Source organism: Stegostoma tigrinum, chromosome 1, assembly GCF_030684315.1.
Source record: "Stegostoma tigrinum isolate sSteTig4 chromosome 1, sSteTig4.hap1, whole genome shotgun sequence".
NCBI lineage: Eukaryota > Metazoa > Chordata > Chondrichthyes > Orectolobiformes > Stegostomatidae > Stegostoma > Stegostoma tigrinum.
In genome coordinates this window covers 4,549,303-4,567,761 of record NC_081354.1, presented here as the reverse complement: position 1 = coordinate 4,567,761, position 18,459 = coordinate 4,549,303, and the positions used below count along the sequence as shown (strand labels likewise).

The window sequence follows — 18,459 nt, the reverse complement described above, 5'->3', positions numbered from 1 at the left end:
GGGTGGAAGGTGTTGGTGAAGTGGATGAACTGTTCAAGCTCCTCTTGGGAGCAAAAGGTAGCGCCGATACAGTCATCAATGTAATGGAGCAAGAGGTGGGGATTGGGGCCTGTGTAGGTGCGGAAGAGGGACTGTTCCAAGTAAGGCATAGCTTGGGCCCATGCAGGTGCCCATGGCCACCCCCTTTGTAGGAAGTGGGAAGAATCAAAAGAGAAGTTGTTGAGGGTGAGGACGAGTTCAGCTAGGCGGATGAGGGTGTCAGTGGAGGGGGACTGGTCAGGCCTGTGGGACAGGAAGAAGCGGAGGACCTTTTAGCCATCTGCATGAGGAATGCAGGTGTATAGAGACTGGATGTTCATGGTGAAAATGAGGTGTTGTGGGCCAGGGAATTGGAAGTTCTGGAGGAGGTGGAGGGCGTGGGTGGTGTCACGGACGTAGATGGGGAGTTCCTGGACCAAGGGGGAGAAAATGGAGTCCAGATAGGTGGAGATGTGTTCGGTGGAGCAGGAGCAGGCGGAGACAATAGGTTGCCAGGGCAGGCAGGTTTGTGGATTTTGGGAAGGAAATAGAAACGGGCAGTGCAGGGTTGGGGAACAATTAGATTGGAGGCTGTGGGTGGGAGGTCACCTGGGCCATCTCCAACACACCCTTCACCTTCCTGGACCTGTCTGTCTCCATCTCAGGCAACCAGCTAGAAACTGATGTCCATTTCAAGCCCACGGATGCCCACAGCTACCTAGAATACACCTCCTCCCACCCACCCCCCTACAAAAATTCCATCCCCTATTCCCAATTCCTTCGCCTCCACCGCATCTGCTCCCAGGATGAGGCATTCCACTCCCGCACATCCCAGATGGCCACATTCTTCAAGGACCACAACTTCCCTCCCGCAGTGGTCAAGAACACCCTTGACTGTGTCTCCCGCATTTCCCGCAACATATCCCTCACACTCTGGCCCCGCAATAATCGCCCTAAGAGAATCCCCCTCGTCCTCACATACCACCCCACCAACCTCTGGATACAACGCATCATCCTCTGACACTTCTGCCATCTACAATCCGACCCCACCACCCAAGACATTTTTCCATCCCCACCCTTGTCTGCCTTCTGGAGAGACCACTCTCTCCGTGACTCCCTTGTCTGCTCCACACTCCCCTCCAACCCCACCACACCTGGCACCTTCCCCTGCAACCGCAGGAACTGCTACACTTGCCCCCACACCTCCTCCCTCACCCCCATCCCAGGCCCCAAGATGACTTTCCATATTAAGCAGATGTTCACCTGCACATATGCCAATGTAGTATACTGTATCCACTGTACCGGTGTGGCTTCCTCTACATTGGAGAAACCAAGCGGAGGCTTGGGGACTGCTTTGCAGAACACCTCCGCTCAGTTCGCAATAAACAACTGCACCTCCCAGTCGCGAACCATTTCCACTCCCCCTCCCATTCCTTAGACGACATGTCCATCATGGGCTTCCTGCAGTGCCACAATGATGCCACCTGAAGGTTGCAGCAACAGCAACTCATATTCCGCTTGGGAACACTGCATCCCAATGGTATCAATGTGGATTTCACAAGCTTCAAAATCTCCCCCTCCCCCACTGCATCCCAAAACCAGATCAGCTCGTCCCCGCCTGCCTAACCTGTTCTTCCTCTCACGTATCTCGTCCTCCCACCTCAAGCCGCACCTCCATTTCCTACCTACTAACCTCATTCCGCCTCCTTGACCTGTCCGTCCTCCCCGGACTGACCTATCCCCTCCCCACCTCCCCACCTCTACTCTCCTCTCCACCTATCTTCTTTTCTCTCTATCTTCGGTCCGCCTCCTCCTCTCTCCCTATTTATTTCAGAACTCTCTCCACATCCGCCTCTCTGATGAAGGGTCTAGGCCCGAAACGTCAGCTTTTGTGCTCCTGAGATGCTGCTTGGCCTGCTGTGTTCATCCAGCTACACACTTTGTTGTCTTGGATTCTCCAGCATCTGCAGTTCCCATTATCTCTGTTTCATTCCATTTACGTCTTTCAAAACCTAAGGAATGCCTCACAAACAATTGACAATCAGTAAAGAAGCTTTGGAAGTGTAGTGTCTATTATAATGTTCAAACTACTTGCCTAGATGGGTGCAGTTCCAGCAACACTCATGAAGATTGACACCATCCAGGACAAAGCAGCACACTTCATTGGCACCACAAGCATCTAATCTCTCCACCACCAACACTCAGTAGCAGCCACATCTATTGTCTACAAGACAGACCCACTGCAGTAACTCATCGAGGTTCCTTCACTGGCACCTTCCAAACCTGCAACTGCCTTACAGCCAGGTGAACACGAGCAGTGGGATCACCTCTAAGCCACACACCATTCTGAATTGGAGCCATAATGCTGCTCCATCACTGGGTTAAAATTCTGAAATTACCCCTCTGATAGCATTGTGGTGTCCCAACACATGGCCTAGTTTGTCTTTATGGTCAAGATGGCCTGACTACAAAAGGTAGTTGACCACTAGCTTCTTCAAGTGAATTAAGGATGGGCAATAAAGACCAGCCTGGCCAGTGGCCCTACATCCCGTAAACCATTGAAGAAAGAATAAAAGCAAAGAATTTGTGCACAGCAAAATTCCACAGATAGCAACGTAGCAAATGACCAGATCATTAATTTTTGCTGAGGATTCATTATTAGTTATACATAAAAGACATAATATGGTGAGATTATGTAAGGCCAATACAACACTCTATAACTTTTAAATGCAAAGAAAGCTAGTTTCATTATGTGCCAAAAGGCAACAAGTATTTGCTCTTGATGATTTTAATTAATTCCAATACATCGCAGTAGCATTTCCTATTCTAAGGTATCATTGTGAAGAATCTGGTCACTTACATCTTTAAAGGATGATGTGATTTCCTTTGTGTTGAAGTGGAAATGTGTTGGTTTGATTCTGTTTTCTTCTCCATCGGGTTGATGTACAAACACCACTTGTGGTAGGTGGCAGGAAGATCTAAACACCACTTGAGATATTTCCGATCATATGTTGAGAGGTGGAACTTCATATGACTTTCCTACTTTATCTAAGAGAGTAACAATCACACAATGTAAACCTTTTCATTGTCTTGTAGAATGTTACAATAACATGTTATCTCTATATAGTACCATTGAGATCGTCCTTCTCCAGAGCCTCAGGCTAATGATCTGGGAACCCATATTCAAATTCCTGTGCAGCAACTAGTAGAATGTGAATTCAGTTAATTTATGTGTAAATATAAAGCTGAACTGAGTAATAGAGAGAATGAAACTTTTTTTGATTTTCAAAACAAAAATCTGTTCATTAGAGTCATGTTAATTACAGAGTATGGAAATAGGCCCTAAAGCCCAATTTGTCCATGCTGAGCATGTTTCCTAAACCAAGCTTGTCTCATTTGCCTGTGTTTGGCCCATATCCCTCTAAACTCTTCCTACTCATGTACACATTTAGATGCCTTTTAAATGTTGTAATTGTACTAGCCTCCATCACTTCCTCTGGTGGCTCATTCCATATACGCACCACCCTCTGCGTGAAAAAGTCCTCAAGTCCTTTTTAATTTTTTCCTCTCTCACCTTACAGCTCTGCCGTATAGATTTGGACTTCTCACCTCAGAAAATGACCTTTACTATTCACTCTATCTATGCCCCTCATGATTTTAGAATTTTCTGTAAGGTCACCCCTAAGCCTCCAACTCTAATACCTTCAAGGAAGGAAATCTGTCATCCTTTCCGGGTCTGAGGTCCATATGACTCCAGACACTCAGCATTGTGGTTGATTTTTAGCAGCCCTTTGAAATGGCCTTGTAAGCCACTCTGTTTGAGGGCATTTAGGGATAGATAATATATACCAGCACTGCCAGTGACCTGCACATTCTGTGATAGAGTGAGGAAACAAAATCTGGGATGGCATTCCAATGCAGTGCTGAATGAGGGACAGCTGCACTCTGGAGGTGCCATTCATCAAGGTGTGACATTAAACTGAAATCTAATTGTCCCCTCAAGTGGATATAAAAGATTTCAAGGGTCAACATTGAAGAAGAGGTGGAGCACTTTTTAAATTCATTCATGGTATATGGTCTTTGCTGACTGGACAAGCATTTATTGCCTTTCTGTAGTTGTCCTTGAGAGGGTAATAGTGAGTTGCCTTCTTGACCTGCTGCAGTGCACGTGCTATAGGCAGATCCTCAATGCTGTCAAGGAGGGAATTCCAGGACTTTGACCCAGCAATATATTTCCATGTCAGGATAGTGAGTGGCTTAGAGGGGAACTTGCAGTGGTAGTGTTCCCAAGAATCAGCTGCTGTTGCCCTTCTACATGGAAGTAGAAATGGGTTTGGAAGGTGCTGCCTAATGAACCTTGTTGAATTTCTACAGTTCATCGTGTAGATAGTACATACTGCTGCTACTGAGTGTCAGCGGTGGAGGGAGTGAATGTTTGTGGATGTGATACCAATCAAGTGGCTGTCCTGAATGGTGTCAAGCTTCTTGACTGTTGTCACCTGGACAAGTTTTCCCATTATTTTGTCCAATATTTATTCCTGAACTACCATCATAAATTGAGCCTGAATTTGCTGTTCAAAAATGCCGGGATTTTGTGCAACTTGATTAAATCTCCTCGATCTCATCCAGGCTAAGGAAGATCATCACAGCCTACCAGCTCTCTTGATTCCCTCTCCCATTTAAGTTAATGTGGCACCATAAATAAACCTGATCTTCAAACACTTGCACCTTCTGAAATGTAACTGTTTAACTGAACAATATTTTTCAAAGCTAAAATATTGCAGCTCAATGTTTTTGTTTTAAGATGCTGGCTGGCCTTGTCATTGTGAGGTTAGTAACGCGTCGAGAAAAGTGATTTAAATCATCCCGCGCCTTGGATGAGCTTAACCCTTTGGATTCTGAACTAATTTCACCTTGAAGCCCTGCGTGTTGTATTGTCTGTGTGTGTACGAATGTCTCCGTGTTTGTGTGTGTCTGTTTCAGGAGTGTGTGTGTCTGTTTCAGAAAAGTGTGTCAGGTGAATCACTTAGTGTCTCTCTGGTGGGGACGAGTGGGGTTTGATTGGGGTGGGGGTGCGGGGTCAAAGCTTGTGTGGTGTTCCTCAGCGGCTCCAGGGTGTGTTTTAACGACCAGAGAAGACCCTCAGCCTCGGAAGTTCCACTGATTCCCTGAAATCGCAGTGGACCGCAGGAGAAAAGGGGAAGGCACAAGATTCATACCAACATTGCGGGCATAAAGCACAGGTAAGGAATGGAAAATGAGTGGAAAAGTCACATCAACATGCACATGACACTGCTGCCTAATGGGGGCAATGAAATTACTGCGTGTCAACATTAAAGCGGGAAGTTCTGTGTAGAAAACAAAAACTGATATTAACAGAATAGAATTGTATTTACACGTGAAGATTCGCTTGTGATTTTGGTTCTTTCTAAGGTTGAAAAACGTGATCCACAAATACTGACCTTTTTTGAATCATTCCGGCTCAATCAATGCCGTGGTCCCGACGTTTGTGATGAAGGAGGCTTCCCCCTCCCCCTCCCTCAAACAATATTTTCATTTCGTAACAATTGCTCTTTCTTCATCCGTTTTGTGCTTTAAGGGAGGTGTGTCTCCCGCCTCCTCCCCCACTACCATCTGTACATCGAATCACCAGGAGTCTGGGACAATCCAGAATGGCGAGAGATAGTAGAAACTGCAGATGCTGGAGAATCCGAGATAACAAGGTGTAGAGCTGGATGAACATAGCAGGCCAAGCAGGATCAGAGGAGCAGGAAAGCTGACGTTTCGGGCTTAGACCCAGCCGAAACGTCAGTTTTCCTGCTCCTAAGGTGCTGCTTGGCCTGCTATGTTCATCCAGCTCCACACTTTGTTATCTCAGAATGGCGAGAGATCCTGTTTTGCCATTAGTTCATGTAGAAATATCTCGTTACCTTTCTTTCGAGGTTAGCTGTTTTTTTCTTCAAGTTTTTTTAAAATTAAAATATTCAATTTGCACTAGCGACCCTGCGCCCCATCCCCCTAAACTGACTCCCAAAACGAAATGGATCTTTTGTAGAGATAACAAGCTGTAGAGCTGGATGAACGCAGCAGGCCAAGTACCATCATAAGAGCAGGAAAGCTGACGTTTCAGGCCTGGACTCTTCTTCAGAAATGGGGGAGGGGAAGGGTTTTCTAAAATAAGTAGGGAGAGAGGGGGAGGCGGATAGAAGATGGATAGAGGAGAACATAAGCGGAGAGGTAATCTGTTATTCCCACAGTGACGCGATTGGAGTGCAGTGAGTGTGTTCAGGGACGCCACATATTGAGGACAGGCCAAAAGGCAGGGATCAATAAATCTATCAGACAGCTACAATTACATCATAAACCATGACAGCAAGGCCTGAGTGGTACAAGACCATTAGCAGATCCAAGGGTTTACATGATATTTTAAGGGCCACTGGCACGGCAGTTGCTACACTGCATGTGGTCTGACATAAGGAATAAGTTGACGAATTTGCACTGTAAGTATGGAATGTCACCACCTGTTGTTTATTTTCTATGTGGGATCTATGTAGAGATGAAACAAGTTTGTGTGTATGTGTAACAGGGTTATTCACAGTGCTTAAAAACGACTATTCTCTGCTCCAGGTCAGGTTTCCAGCTCTTTTTTACAATTTTGTTTACTTTTTCCTGAATACATACCCAGGCATAACAATCAAGCACTCTGAAAATAGATCAGTTACCAAACTAATATAGCCCAACACAGAACAATTGAATACCCCACCAGCCCTTCATGGGTAGGAGTTGGGTGTACATTTCCCGCCAGTGAAGCTCCATGTTTAGGGAACTTTGTATCAAAGTATAAAGACCAGGAAACACCTGTGTAAGTAATAGAACATTTAGTGGCACATAGTGTTACTAGTGAATTAAAAACAAAACTAATTTGTGGCAAGAAAGAAGGTATATAAAATTGGTATTGCAAATCACCACAATTGCTAGTCATTAGCATCAAACTCATGTGAGTCAGAAAATTGTTGGAATCGTACCATAAATAAAAATTCACCACATAACAGATATTTAAGGCTTGTACTTCATTTCTACATTTCAAGAGGGACTCTTTTACTGACACAGTGCAATAGTTCTGAGGGCGCTTGTGGTGTAGTGGTAGTTGCCCTCTATCTAGGTCAGAAATCCTTGGTTCAAGTTCTGCCTGCTCCCGAGATGTATCATAACATTTCCTAACAGGTTGATTTAGATACGTGTTATAGAAGTGAGGTGCAAGTGCAACATTAATTAACATGGCACTGTGGTTCTGTAATTTGTGCTTATCATGTTCACCTAACGTGCAAGAGGTATCCCGTCCAAAACCTGGCAGAAACATCATTAAATTTTTGTGTCCCATGTGAAAGCAAGGTTTGTTGCTCCAGCCTATTGCTAAGGCATAGTCGAATTACCAAGAACAGTAACAATTTCTTGGTGAACTGGATCTTGGCAAACAAATACGTATTAAATTAACTTGCAGCTGTTGTGGCACAATGGTAGCGCCCCACCTCTGAACCAGATGATCTGGGTACAAATCCCACCTGCCTCCGATGTATGTTATATCATCCTTGAAGAGGTTGATTTAAAAATAACTATAACTGAAACTGTTCACTAACACATCCGCAGGTTGTAAATTGTTCTGAGTGTCTTTTAAAAAGAAACATTCCCAATTTAGTTCAAAATTGTATCCTGTTTATTTTTTCCTCTCTTTGTTTATTCAATATTTCTTTCCCTCACTTTATCTCATTTAATTTCAATGCCTTTTCCGTCTCCATTATTCCATTCTTTCTTTCTCAATCATTATATTTTGGCTAAGGGGAAAGAAACTATGGGTCTAGTCATTCATCAAGATCCTTATCTTTCCTCATCACTATCAACTTGCTTTTCCAATAATATGATGTACAAATTGAAGGGCACGTTGATGGCTTAGATCAAGCTTAATTTTTTTCATTTAACAAAGTAGCAACGTTTAGGCTTTGTTTTCCTAGTTTTCTCCCATTGACGCATGTCAAGTGGACTGCCCTGTGATGGGGTAAGAAGATGTGCAATACAACTGTGTCTTCACTCCTTTAGATACCAAAGATTTGTTGAGCTTGAATATATTTCAAAATAATTGCTTCTATTAATTTTAGAACATGACAGATTTACGGGTGGAATTTTTGTCGGAACTACCTCTCAAAATGCAGTTTGCTCAAGGTCATCTTCTTTGAGAACTGCAGGGTTAATAGTTGCTCATAAAACTGGCAGTTTCTGGCTAATCTTCTCAAACTTCCTAAAGTAGCTACTCTTTATATAATTCATGCTGATACAAAAACCAGTTTGCTAAGTTGTGGGCACTTTCTCACATCCTTTTGTTAAACCTGACCTTGTCTCCACGAAATTGCTTGGTAATGTGAATAAAACAGGAGGAGGTCTTACAGCAATTTAGTCTGCGCAATTCTGTTAGATCATGGCTGTTCTGTGTCTTAACTTCATCAACCCACTTGTAAAACCTTAATACTTTTACTAAACTAACAGTCTCAATATATAATCTTTCAAAGAAAACCATCTCCAGCCTCAGCAGCTTTTTGGGGAGGCAGAGTTTCCATTGACCTTTGTGTGAAAAAGTGTTTCCTGATATCTCCTCAAAGAGACTTGATCTAATTTTACCTTTGTTCTGGGTTAGGGAATGAAGAAATTTGCCCATATCTCAGTTGTAAATGGCTAACCTTGTATTCTGAGACCAGATACCTCCATCAGAGGCAACATTTTTTCTGCCTCTATTCTGTAAGAACTTCACATGTGTAAAAGAGATCACTTCTCATTTGTTTAAATTCTGCAGAATCTTTCCTAATAGGACAATCCTTCAATCACAAATTACTTTGCCCTCCCACTACGAGAGGTAAATCTTTCCCTCGGTAAGGAGACCAAAACTGCACACTGTACTCCAGCTTTAGTTTCACTAATGCTTGATCCTTCTCTCCTTATTGCTGGCAAGTTTGTCTCTGTCCCAAGGTAACTAATAGCCCCCAGAAAAATTACTACCCCTTCTTAATATTGTGGTTCTGGTGGTACTTTGTGAGCCTGGATTTACAGAAAGAATATTCAATCTTCATGATCCAGCTAGGCTGTAAACACCTGCACCAATGACCTATATTTGTCAATTTACCCAATATACTGTAAAAGTTTACATATAATGTAAAAGTTAATTTCTTATAAATGTTTACTTTTGGCCTAAAAAAGACCATTCTCACAGATATCTTGTAAAAGTTGACCCTAGTTGGGTGGCATATTGGCTCAGTGTTAGCGCTGCTGCCTCACAGCACCAGGGACCTGGGTTTGATTACACCCTTAGGTGACTGTCAGTACGGAGTTTGCACATTCTCCCTGTGTCTGCACGGGTTTTCTCTGAGAGCTTCAATTTCTTCCCACTGTCCAAAGATGTGCAAGCTAGATGGATTGGCCATGCTAAATTGCCTATAACGTTCAGGGATGCGTAGTTTAGGTGGATGGGTCTGGGTGGGATGATCTAAGGGGCAGTGTGGACTTGTTGAGCCGAAGGGCCTGTTTCCACACTGTAGGGATTCTATTCTAGTCTAGTTTTTCAGAGATCAAAACTCCAAATTTCATATCAAAAATATAACATTGGAGCTGCTGTTTATTCCACTTCAGTGTAAATGTATAAATATGGATTTGGTTGCAATGTCTATAACTTTCAGTCTTTTAAACTAAATAAATGTTAGATCATTTATATTACATCTTTAGGTGTTGTTGGTTTTTGCTTCATTCCATTGTGAATATCGTTGAATTTCATTTAGGCCTGAATCAAACATATTGTCAACTCCTTGGAGATATTACATGAAGTCGAGCCCATGACCTTTGGCTCAAATAACTTGTTCTGAAAGCTTTGACTTTTCCACAAGTATGAGAGTAGGAGGTTTTTAAGGTGGCTTGACAATGCAGATATTTTCACATGTACAGGAATCTCAAACTAGGGGATATAGGTATAGAATGAGCATCACTCGCTTAAATCTGAGATACGAAGAAATTTATTCACCCAGAGGGTAGTGAATGCAAGAGAGGGCTCCAGAGGACTGGAAAATGGCTAATGTACAGGTCTGTTTAAGAAAAGAGGGAGGCAAAAGACAGGAGTCGTTAGGTTAGTTAGCCTGACCTCAGTTGTTGGTAAGAGTCAAGTATTTAAGAATGAGATTGTGGAGTACTTGGAAGTGCATAGCCTCATCGCGGGGTGGTCATGCCTGAAAAATGTTAGAATTCTTTGAGAAAGTAATGAGCAAATTAGACAAAGGAGAACCAGTGGGTGTAATCCAATTGGATTTCCAGAGAGTCTTTGACAAGTCGGGTGGCACGGTGGCTCAGTGGTTAGCACTGCTGCCTCACAGTGTCAGTGACCCGGGTTTGATTCCAGCCTTGGGCGACTGGCTGTGTGGAGTTTGCACATTCTCCCCGTGTCTGCGTGGATTTCCTTCGGGTGCTCTGGTTTCCTCCCGCAGTCCAAAGATGTGGAGGGTAAGTGGATTGGCCATGCTAAATTGCCCGTAGTGTGGTGTAGATGAGGTTGGTTATAACGGGATGGGTCTAGGTGGCATGTTCTGAGGTTCAGTGTGGACTAGTTGGGCCGAAGGGCCTGTTTCCACACTGTAGGGATTCTATATCTTCTATATCTATATCTAAGGTGCTGCTTAAGAAAATGCTAAATAAGATAACAGCCCATGGTGTTAGGAACTAGGTACTGGCATGGATAGAGGATTGGCTGAGTGGCAGAAGTCAGTGGGGATAAGGGGGTCTTTATCAGGATTGAAGTCAGTGACTAGTAGAGTTCTGCAGGGGTCAATGTTGGGACCACAACTGTTCACATAATACATTAATGATCTGGACAAAGGAACTGAGGGTGCTATTGCTAGGTTTGCAGATGACACAAAGGTAAGTGGAGGGACAGGTTGTGTTGAGGGAGCAGGGAGGCTGCACAAGGACTTGAACAGGCGAAGGGAATGGGCGAAGAAATGGCAAATGGAATACAATGTGGGAAAGTGTGGGGTTGTGCACTTTGGAAGGAAGAATAGTGGCTATTTTCCAAATGGGGAAAGATTTTGGAAATCTGAAGTACAAAGAAACTTAGGAATCCTAGTTAAGGATTATCTTAAGGTCAACATGCAGGTTTAGTTAGCAGTTAGGAAGGCAAATGCAATGCTGGCATTCATTTCAAGAGGGCTAGAATACAACAGTAGAGGTGCACTGCTGAGGATGTATGAGGCTTTAGTTCGACCTCATTTGAAATATTGAAAGCAGTTTTGGGGCCATATCTAAGGAAGGATGTGCTAGATTTAGAGGATTTCTGGAAGAGATTTACAAGAATCTTGGAGAGGAAGGGCTTGTCATATGAGGAGTGGCTGAGGACTCTCGGTCCGTACTCAGTGGTGTTTAGAAGGATTGGGGGTGGGGGGGGGGGGGGTGGGGGGGGGCAGGGGGAATTTGATTGAAACAGAATTCTGACAGGCCTGGATAGAATAGACGTGGAGAAGGTGTTTCCACCACTAGGAGAGAATAGGAATTGAGGGCACAGCCTCAGAGTAAAGGATGATCCTTTAGAACTGAGATGAGGAGGAATTTCTTCATCCAGAGGGTGATGAATCTGTGGAACTCATTGTTGCAGAGGGCTGTGGAGGTCAAGTTATTGAAAGCATTTAAGACAGGGATAGATAGATTCCGTAAGAGTTCAAAGATTATAAGAAGAAGGCAGGAGAATAGGGTTGAGAAACACATCAGCTGTAATCGAATGGTGGAACAGACTTGATGGACAATTGGCTTAATTCTGCTCCTATATATTATGGTCTCAGGGATGTTGGAATTCTCTACGCTGGACAGTTGTGGAGGCTAGAGCACTTAAAGTATTTAAAGAGGAAATAGGTTTTTGAAATATTAGGGAGTTGAGCATTTTGAGCAGATACCATGAAAGAGTAGTTGAGCCCTGGGGCTGATTAGCCATGATTTTATTGAATAGTAGAAGGATGGAGAGACTGAATGTCCTACTCCAATTTCTGAAGTGTTTTTTACATCCCAATAGTGACTACAGTGCAGAAGTCCTGCATTGATTGTATTTTAAGACATCCTGAGTCTTTCACTATAATCTCGGCCAGTGCAAGAATTGAACCCACAGTAACAAAGAACAAAGAAACCTACAGCACAGGAACAGGCCCTTTGGCCCCCCAAGCCTGCGCCGATCGAGATCCTGTGTCTAACCTGTCATCTATTTTCTAAGGGTCTGTGTCCATTTGCTCCCTGCCCATCCATGTACCTGTCCAGATATATCTTAAAAGACGCTAACATGTCTGCGTCTACCACCTCCGCTGGCAACGCGTTCCAGGCACCCACCACCCTCTGCATAAAGAACTTTCCACGCATATCTCCCTTAAACTTTCCTCCTCTCACTTTGAACTCATGACCCCTAGTAATTGAGTCTCCCACTCTGGAAAAAAGCCTCTTGCTATCCACCCTGACTATACCCCTCATGATTTTGTAGACCTCAATCAGGTCCCCCCTCAATCTCTGTCTTTCTAATGAAAATAATCCTAATCTACTCAACCTCTCTTCATAGCTAGCACCCTCCATACCAGGGAGTATCCTGGTGAACCTCCTCTGCACCCTCCCCAAAGCGTCCACATCCTTTTGGTAATGTGGTGACCAGAACTGTACACAGTACTCTAAATGTGGCTGAACCAAAGTCTTACACAACTGTAACATGACCTGCCAACTCTTGTACTCAATACCCTGTCCAATGAAGGAAAGCATGCCGTATGCCTTCTTGACCACCCTATTGACCTGCGTTGCCACCTTCAGGGAACAATGGACCTGAACACCCAGATCTCTCTGTTCATTCATTTTCCCTAGGACTTTTCCATTTACTGTATAGTTCGCCCTTTATAGTATTAATGTTACATGGCTTTGTAAGCTTGTCATTCAATCAACTAAGCTTACCAACCCCCAATTTGGACGACATGCTAAATGCCACTCAGATTTTGTCTAAATGTTTGAAGATTAACTGACACTGTTTTACTTTTGGCAATTAAGTTTAAACAGTAGATTATGGTTTGCCATTTGAAATTTGTTTGATTGCATGTGGATTAACACAAAACATTTGTTTGGTTTAATACACTGCAGGTTCCTGAGTAGTCAGTTGGTTGCATGTTCACAATTGGCTGCAGATTTATCATATGTTTCCCTTTACTCTTACTCCTACAGTTCTGTGAATCGTATGTGAGGCTGTAATGATGCCACCAGCAGATCCCCAAGAGGGGACTCGCAGATATATGTAAGTTCAACTTTTTTGTTGACAACTCTCTTCTGTAACATTAAGTGGAACTTGGAGGACAGTGGCAGGCTGGTACTTATGCTCCACGAACACCCCCTCTCATCATCCTATCCTATCAACATATCCTTCTATTTCTTTCTCCTATGCATGTTTAAGAGATTTTCATTAAATAAATCTATGCTATTTGCCTCGACCACTCCCCGTGGTTGTGAGAACCACATTCTCAATGAAGAATTCCCAAATGGATTTATTTGTTATAGTCTATATTTATGGTCTCACCATCATGGGAATATCTGCCCCATTGAAGTATTGCCTAATCTTAAAGGCCTCTATCAGGCCACTTGGTTGGAGAAAAGAGCCAGAACCCTTTGGAATGAATAACCCTGATGCTTGAAAGATGAACAAAATATTGGGAGTCCATTATTAGGTTATCATGAATAGTCTGAACAAGTTTTTTGAGGGGAAATTATATGCTACTATTAATTTAAAATCCACAATACATCATCTGTCAAATCTGTTTGAGATGTTTATTCTCAATTTTAGACTGGGTGGAGTGATGATCATATAAAAAAGGGAAAAAGCAGAGTCTTACAAGGCTATTTGATCAATAAAGTTAGACCTTTTAGCAATAACAGCAACATTAATAATGTTGCTGGACTGGTAACCTGGAGCCCTAGGTTAATGATCTAGGGACATGGATTCAAATCCCCATGATGATAGATGGTGGAGTTTGAATTCAGTTAAAGAAACTGCTGGTCTAATGGTGAATGTGTAACCCCACAACTGTCAATTGTTGTAAAAACCCATTTCTTTCACTTAAGTCCTCTCCAGAAGGAAATCTGTCACCCTGTCTGGTCTACATGAGACTCCAGACTCACAGCAATGTGGTCGACATTTAACTGCCCTCTGAGCCAATGGGGTGGGCAATAAATATTGGCCAAGAGTGTGATGCCCATATTCCACTAATAATGGGAGACATATATGTTTTCTCAATTCAAGAGGGAGGAGAATGATCCCTTTCCAACACTAGGTAGTGATCAGCAATGATCTAACTGAATGCCAGAGCAGTCTGGAAAGACTGAATGACATTCTCCAATTCTGATGTCCTAAGGGTAAAAAAACCAAGACTCTAGCATTTCTGGGGATGCAGTCTCCCCTCTGGATCATTGGGTAGTGGTCTTAAATCCCACTTCAGAGACTTGAGCACATAAACTAGACTGATACGTGCAGTGGAGTACCAAGGGAGTGCTGCACACCCAGAAATGTCACCTTTCTGATGATCTTTATCTGGTCATTATTTTACTGTTTGTGGGAGCTTGCTGTGCTCAGTTTGGCTCCCTGTGTTAAAATAGAGACTGCACTTCATTGACAGTGAAGTACTTTGGGAAATCCTGAACTTGTGAAAGATACTTTACGAATGCAAATTCTCTTTGTTTTTAATTTAACTGTAACTGGTTAATTGTAACAGATGACATGTCTAAGGAGAATCAGGGCTGTTTATACAATCCAGTGCAGAATGCAGTCCCTCCCTCCCATGGAACACATTGGGAGCATGCCATGATTAACCATTCATTCAAATAAATAAATGATGAATCATAGACCATTGATACAATCTCTTTTTGATTTATGGCCTTTATGCTGGGATTCTGCAAGTGGAAAATTAACTCTACTTACGAACGCCTTAGCATTTTGAAAACCCAGCAAGGCCAGCAGAATTCATCATGTACCAACTCTGTTATTTTCAGCCCAGTATTGTTAATGGACAGAAAATCATGGTGATGGATGGCTTGTCCAAATCCTCAATTCTCACTTTCACCAAGGGTTGAGCTCTGCGCTGAGATACATGACTCACAACTTGAAAACATTATGCCGAGATCGTTCTGATATTGACAGCTTTTGTGTGAGTTCTGAATTATGCAACATAATGGTGTCTCATTGTGGTGGAATGGCCAGAATCCAACCTTTGCCCTCTTTCTGGGTTTCATATGAAAGTCTGTTGCAAAGCCAATTCCAGCTGGCTGGTTGAGCATAAATTCAATAATTCATGAAAAACCCACAGGCAGAACTGTGTGAACCGTCTGCTGACAGTGTACATTAATCATCACTAATTTGAGTAACCTCTTCAAATCATTCCAGTAAACTGACGAGACTCAAAGTTGGAAATAAAAACTGGAAAAATTGACGAGTTCTGCAGACTGTAGGTGAACATTTTTAACGTTATTGGTCAATGCTGTCACTCATCTCATTGCTCGTGGTTTAAAATCTCTGTTTCTTGTTTCATTCCTTTATTTTGACTATTACAATCCATTAGCTGTGCTGTCTTGCACATCCTTGATTTTAATTGTTCCACCACTTGTGGTCACGCCAACAGCTTTCTAGATCCAAAGCTGTGGGATTCTCTCCCTTAACCTCTCTGCTTATCTATCACTGGTTAAATACAGTAGATGATGAGTGTCAGGAGAATTAGCACTCTAGAGCGAATTTATACACTCCCACTTATTTATACATGTTTATATACTTCCAGTGAAGAACCCTTCCTTCCCAAGGAAACTGTATTAGGAGCACGCCATGATTAACCAACCATTCAAATAAATGGACAATGAATCATAGACCATTGACGTAATCTCATGATTTATGTTCAGGACGGATGAAGCTCTGTGGTGGAATTCTGCAAATGGAAAATTAACCCTAATCCTTAGCAAAGTCCCTCAGCATTCTGAAAACCACTGAATCTCACTCCTTTAAGATACTCCTTAAAACCTAACAGGCAAGTTTTTGGTCATCTGTCCTACTGCCTCTTCATTTAGTTGGGTGTTTATATATTCCCAATGTCTCTGAGAGGCCCTTTGGGATGTTTGACTATGCTAAAGGTGCTGCAAGTTGTTTCTGTTCAAGGAACCCACAACCTTGCAATTTACTAATATGAAAGTTTCATAGGTTGTTCAGAACTAAGATTATGAGACAGAGTTAACTTCTCCACAAATGCTGCCTGACTGGCTGAATCCAGCATGACATTTATTTAAAAATTCCTGCCCGGGTTGGAGGGTTTGAGCTACAGAGAGAGGCTGAATAGGCTGAGGCTATTTTCCATGGAGTGTCAGAGAGCAAAGGCTTATAGAAGTTGATAAAATCATGATGAGTGTGAATAGGGTGAATGGACAAGGTCTTTTTCCCAGGGTAGGGGAGTCCAAAATTAGAGGGTTTCGGTTTAACATGAGGGAGAAACAAACCTAAGGGACAACTTTCTCAAGCAGAGAGTGGTGTGTGTGTGGAATGAGCACCCAGAAGAAGTGGCCAAGTCTGGTGCAATTTCAAAGTAAACTAGATGGGTTACATGAATAGGAGGGGTTTAGAGGGTTAGAGGCCAAATACTGGCAAGTGGGACTAGATTTACTTAAGATATATCTGGTCGACATGGACAAATTGGACCAAAGGGTCTGTTTCTGTGCCGTATATGTGTATGACTCTATGTCTCTACAGGATTGTGCCTAAATCCTAGTTTATTGTACACCTTGTTTTCCCATTAGATTTGATAATGCATTGAAAAATGAATCAACACTCCGAAATAGAGCATGGCAATCACCTCTCCCCTCCCTCGGAAATAACACACCTCGTCCTGGAAACAACAGTAACTGCAAGCAGGCTATTCCCGCTGATCATTTCTTTTACAGCCGGAACAACCCTCATCCCAAAAGAGTGTACCATATTAGAGGTAAGTGATACATGGAGATACCAGTTATAATAGTGATTCTAACTGGTCAAAGGCTTTCAATAGAGTGGATAGCAAGAAACTATGTGGGGAGCACTAATCAGTGGGTGCTGATTTAATGCAATTAACTATATAATCACAGTGGACACAAGAACAGAAGTTGCTGGAAAAGCTGAGCGGTCTGGCAGCATCTGTGAAGAGAAATTAGAGTTGATATTTTGGGTCACTGGACCCAAAACATCAACTCTAATTTCCTTTCACCGATGCTGCCAGATTTGCTGAGCTTTCCCAGCAACTTCTGTTGTTGTTTCTGATTTACAGCGTCCATAGTTCTTTTGGTTTTTATAATCACAGTGGAGCTGGGGATCTGCGACTTGCTGCCTGAAAGGCAAGTGGAAGCAGATTTGATTGTAACTTTCAAAAGGGGGATTTGGTTAAATTCCCAAAGCGTGGTAAAAGTGGTCAAGGTTATTGGGAAAGAGTGAGAAGGACTGGGGCTGGTTTTTCAAAGAATTTGCTGAATGGGATCTTACTGTACTGTATGGTTCTATGCAATGGATTCTTTCAGTTCTTAGAGAAGAAAAATTGGAGAGGAGAATTGAGAGTGGTGTCCAAACTAAAGAGGACTGAGAACAGAAACGGTAGGGAGAAATTGTTCCCATTGGTGGAAGGGTTGACAACCAGAAGACATTGATTTGACTGGGGGAGGCAATTGCCTAGTGGGATAATATGGCTAGACTATTAGTCCTGCGAGCGAACAAATGTTCTGAGGCCCTGGATTCAAATCGCACCACAGCATGTGTTGGAACTTGAATTTGTACTCAAATTTAATAAAAATCTGGAATTAAGAAACTGATAAATGACTACAACCCCGTCATTGATTGTTGTAAAAGTCCACCTGGTTCACTAATGTCCTTTTGAAATTGCCATCCTCACCTGGTATCGCCTGCATGTGATTCCAGACCCACAGCAAAGTGGTTGCCTGCTAACTGCCCTCTGAGCAATTAGCCAGCAGTATCATCATCCTGTGAATGCATAAAGAAAATGCTGATGAATGAAAAGACAGGAGGGAAAGGAAGGGTTTTTACAATGTGAGTGGTTAAATTTTGCAAATGCCTTTCCTGAAAATGTGGAGGAAGCACATTTCAGTTGTTCATTTCCAATGGGAATTCCATAATTTTCTGAATAGAAAATAAAATTGCAGGTCACAGTGAGGATGTGGACAAGTAGGATGAGGTGAATTGCATTTGGAGAGAGTCAGCACAGGAACAGTGGGCTGAACAGCCTCCTTCTGTGCTGCAGATCTTTTATGAATCTATGATACTGCAGGTCCTTAGTGTCTGTTAGAAGGATTCCACTGTCACTGAGATTTACTCTAAGTTTAGGCCTGGGAGTGTTATCT

The 18,459-nt window shown here is 42.8% G+C and overlaps 1 protein-coding gene across 2 annotated transcripts in view; it reads left to right on the top strand.

The window, feature by feature from the left end:
* The first annotated feature begins 5,048 nt into the window (after positions 1-5,048).
* Positions 5,049-18,459, top strand: part of LOC125452521 (protein TBATA-like) — a 34,961-nt gene continuing 21,550 nt past the window's right edge. For both annotated transcript variants that reach the window (XM_048531056.2, XM_048531064.2), the window contains exons 1-3: positions 5,049-5,261; positions 13,279-13,348; positions 16,876-17,060. In XM_048531056.2, coding sequence (XP_048387013.1) covers positions 13,305-13,348; positions 16,876-17,060 — 229 coding nt within the window. In that variant the 5' untranslated portion in view covers positions 5,049-5,261; positions 13,279-13,304. The remainder of the gene's footprint in view (positions 5,262-13,278; positions 13,349-16,875; positions 17,061-18,459) is intronic.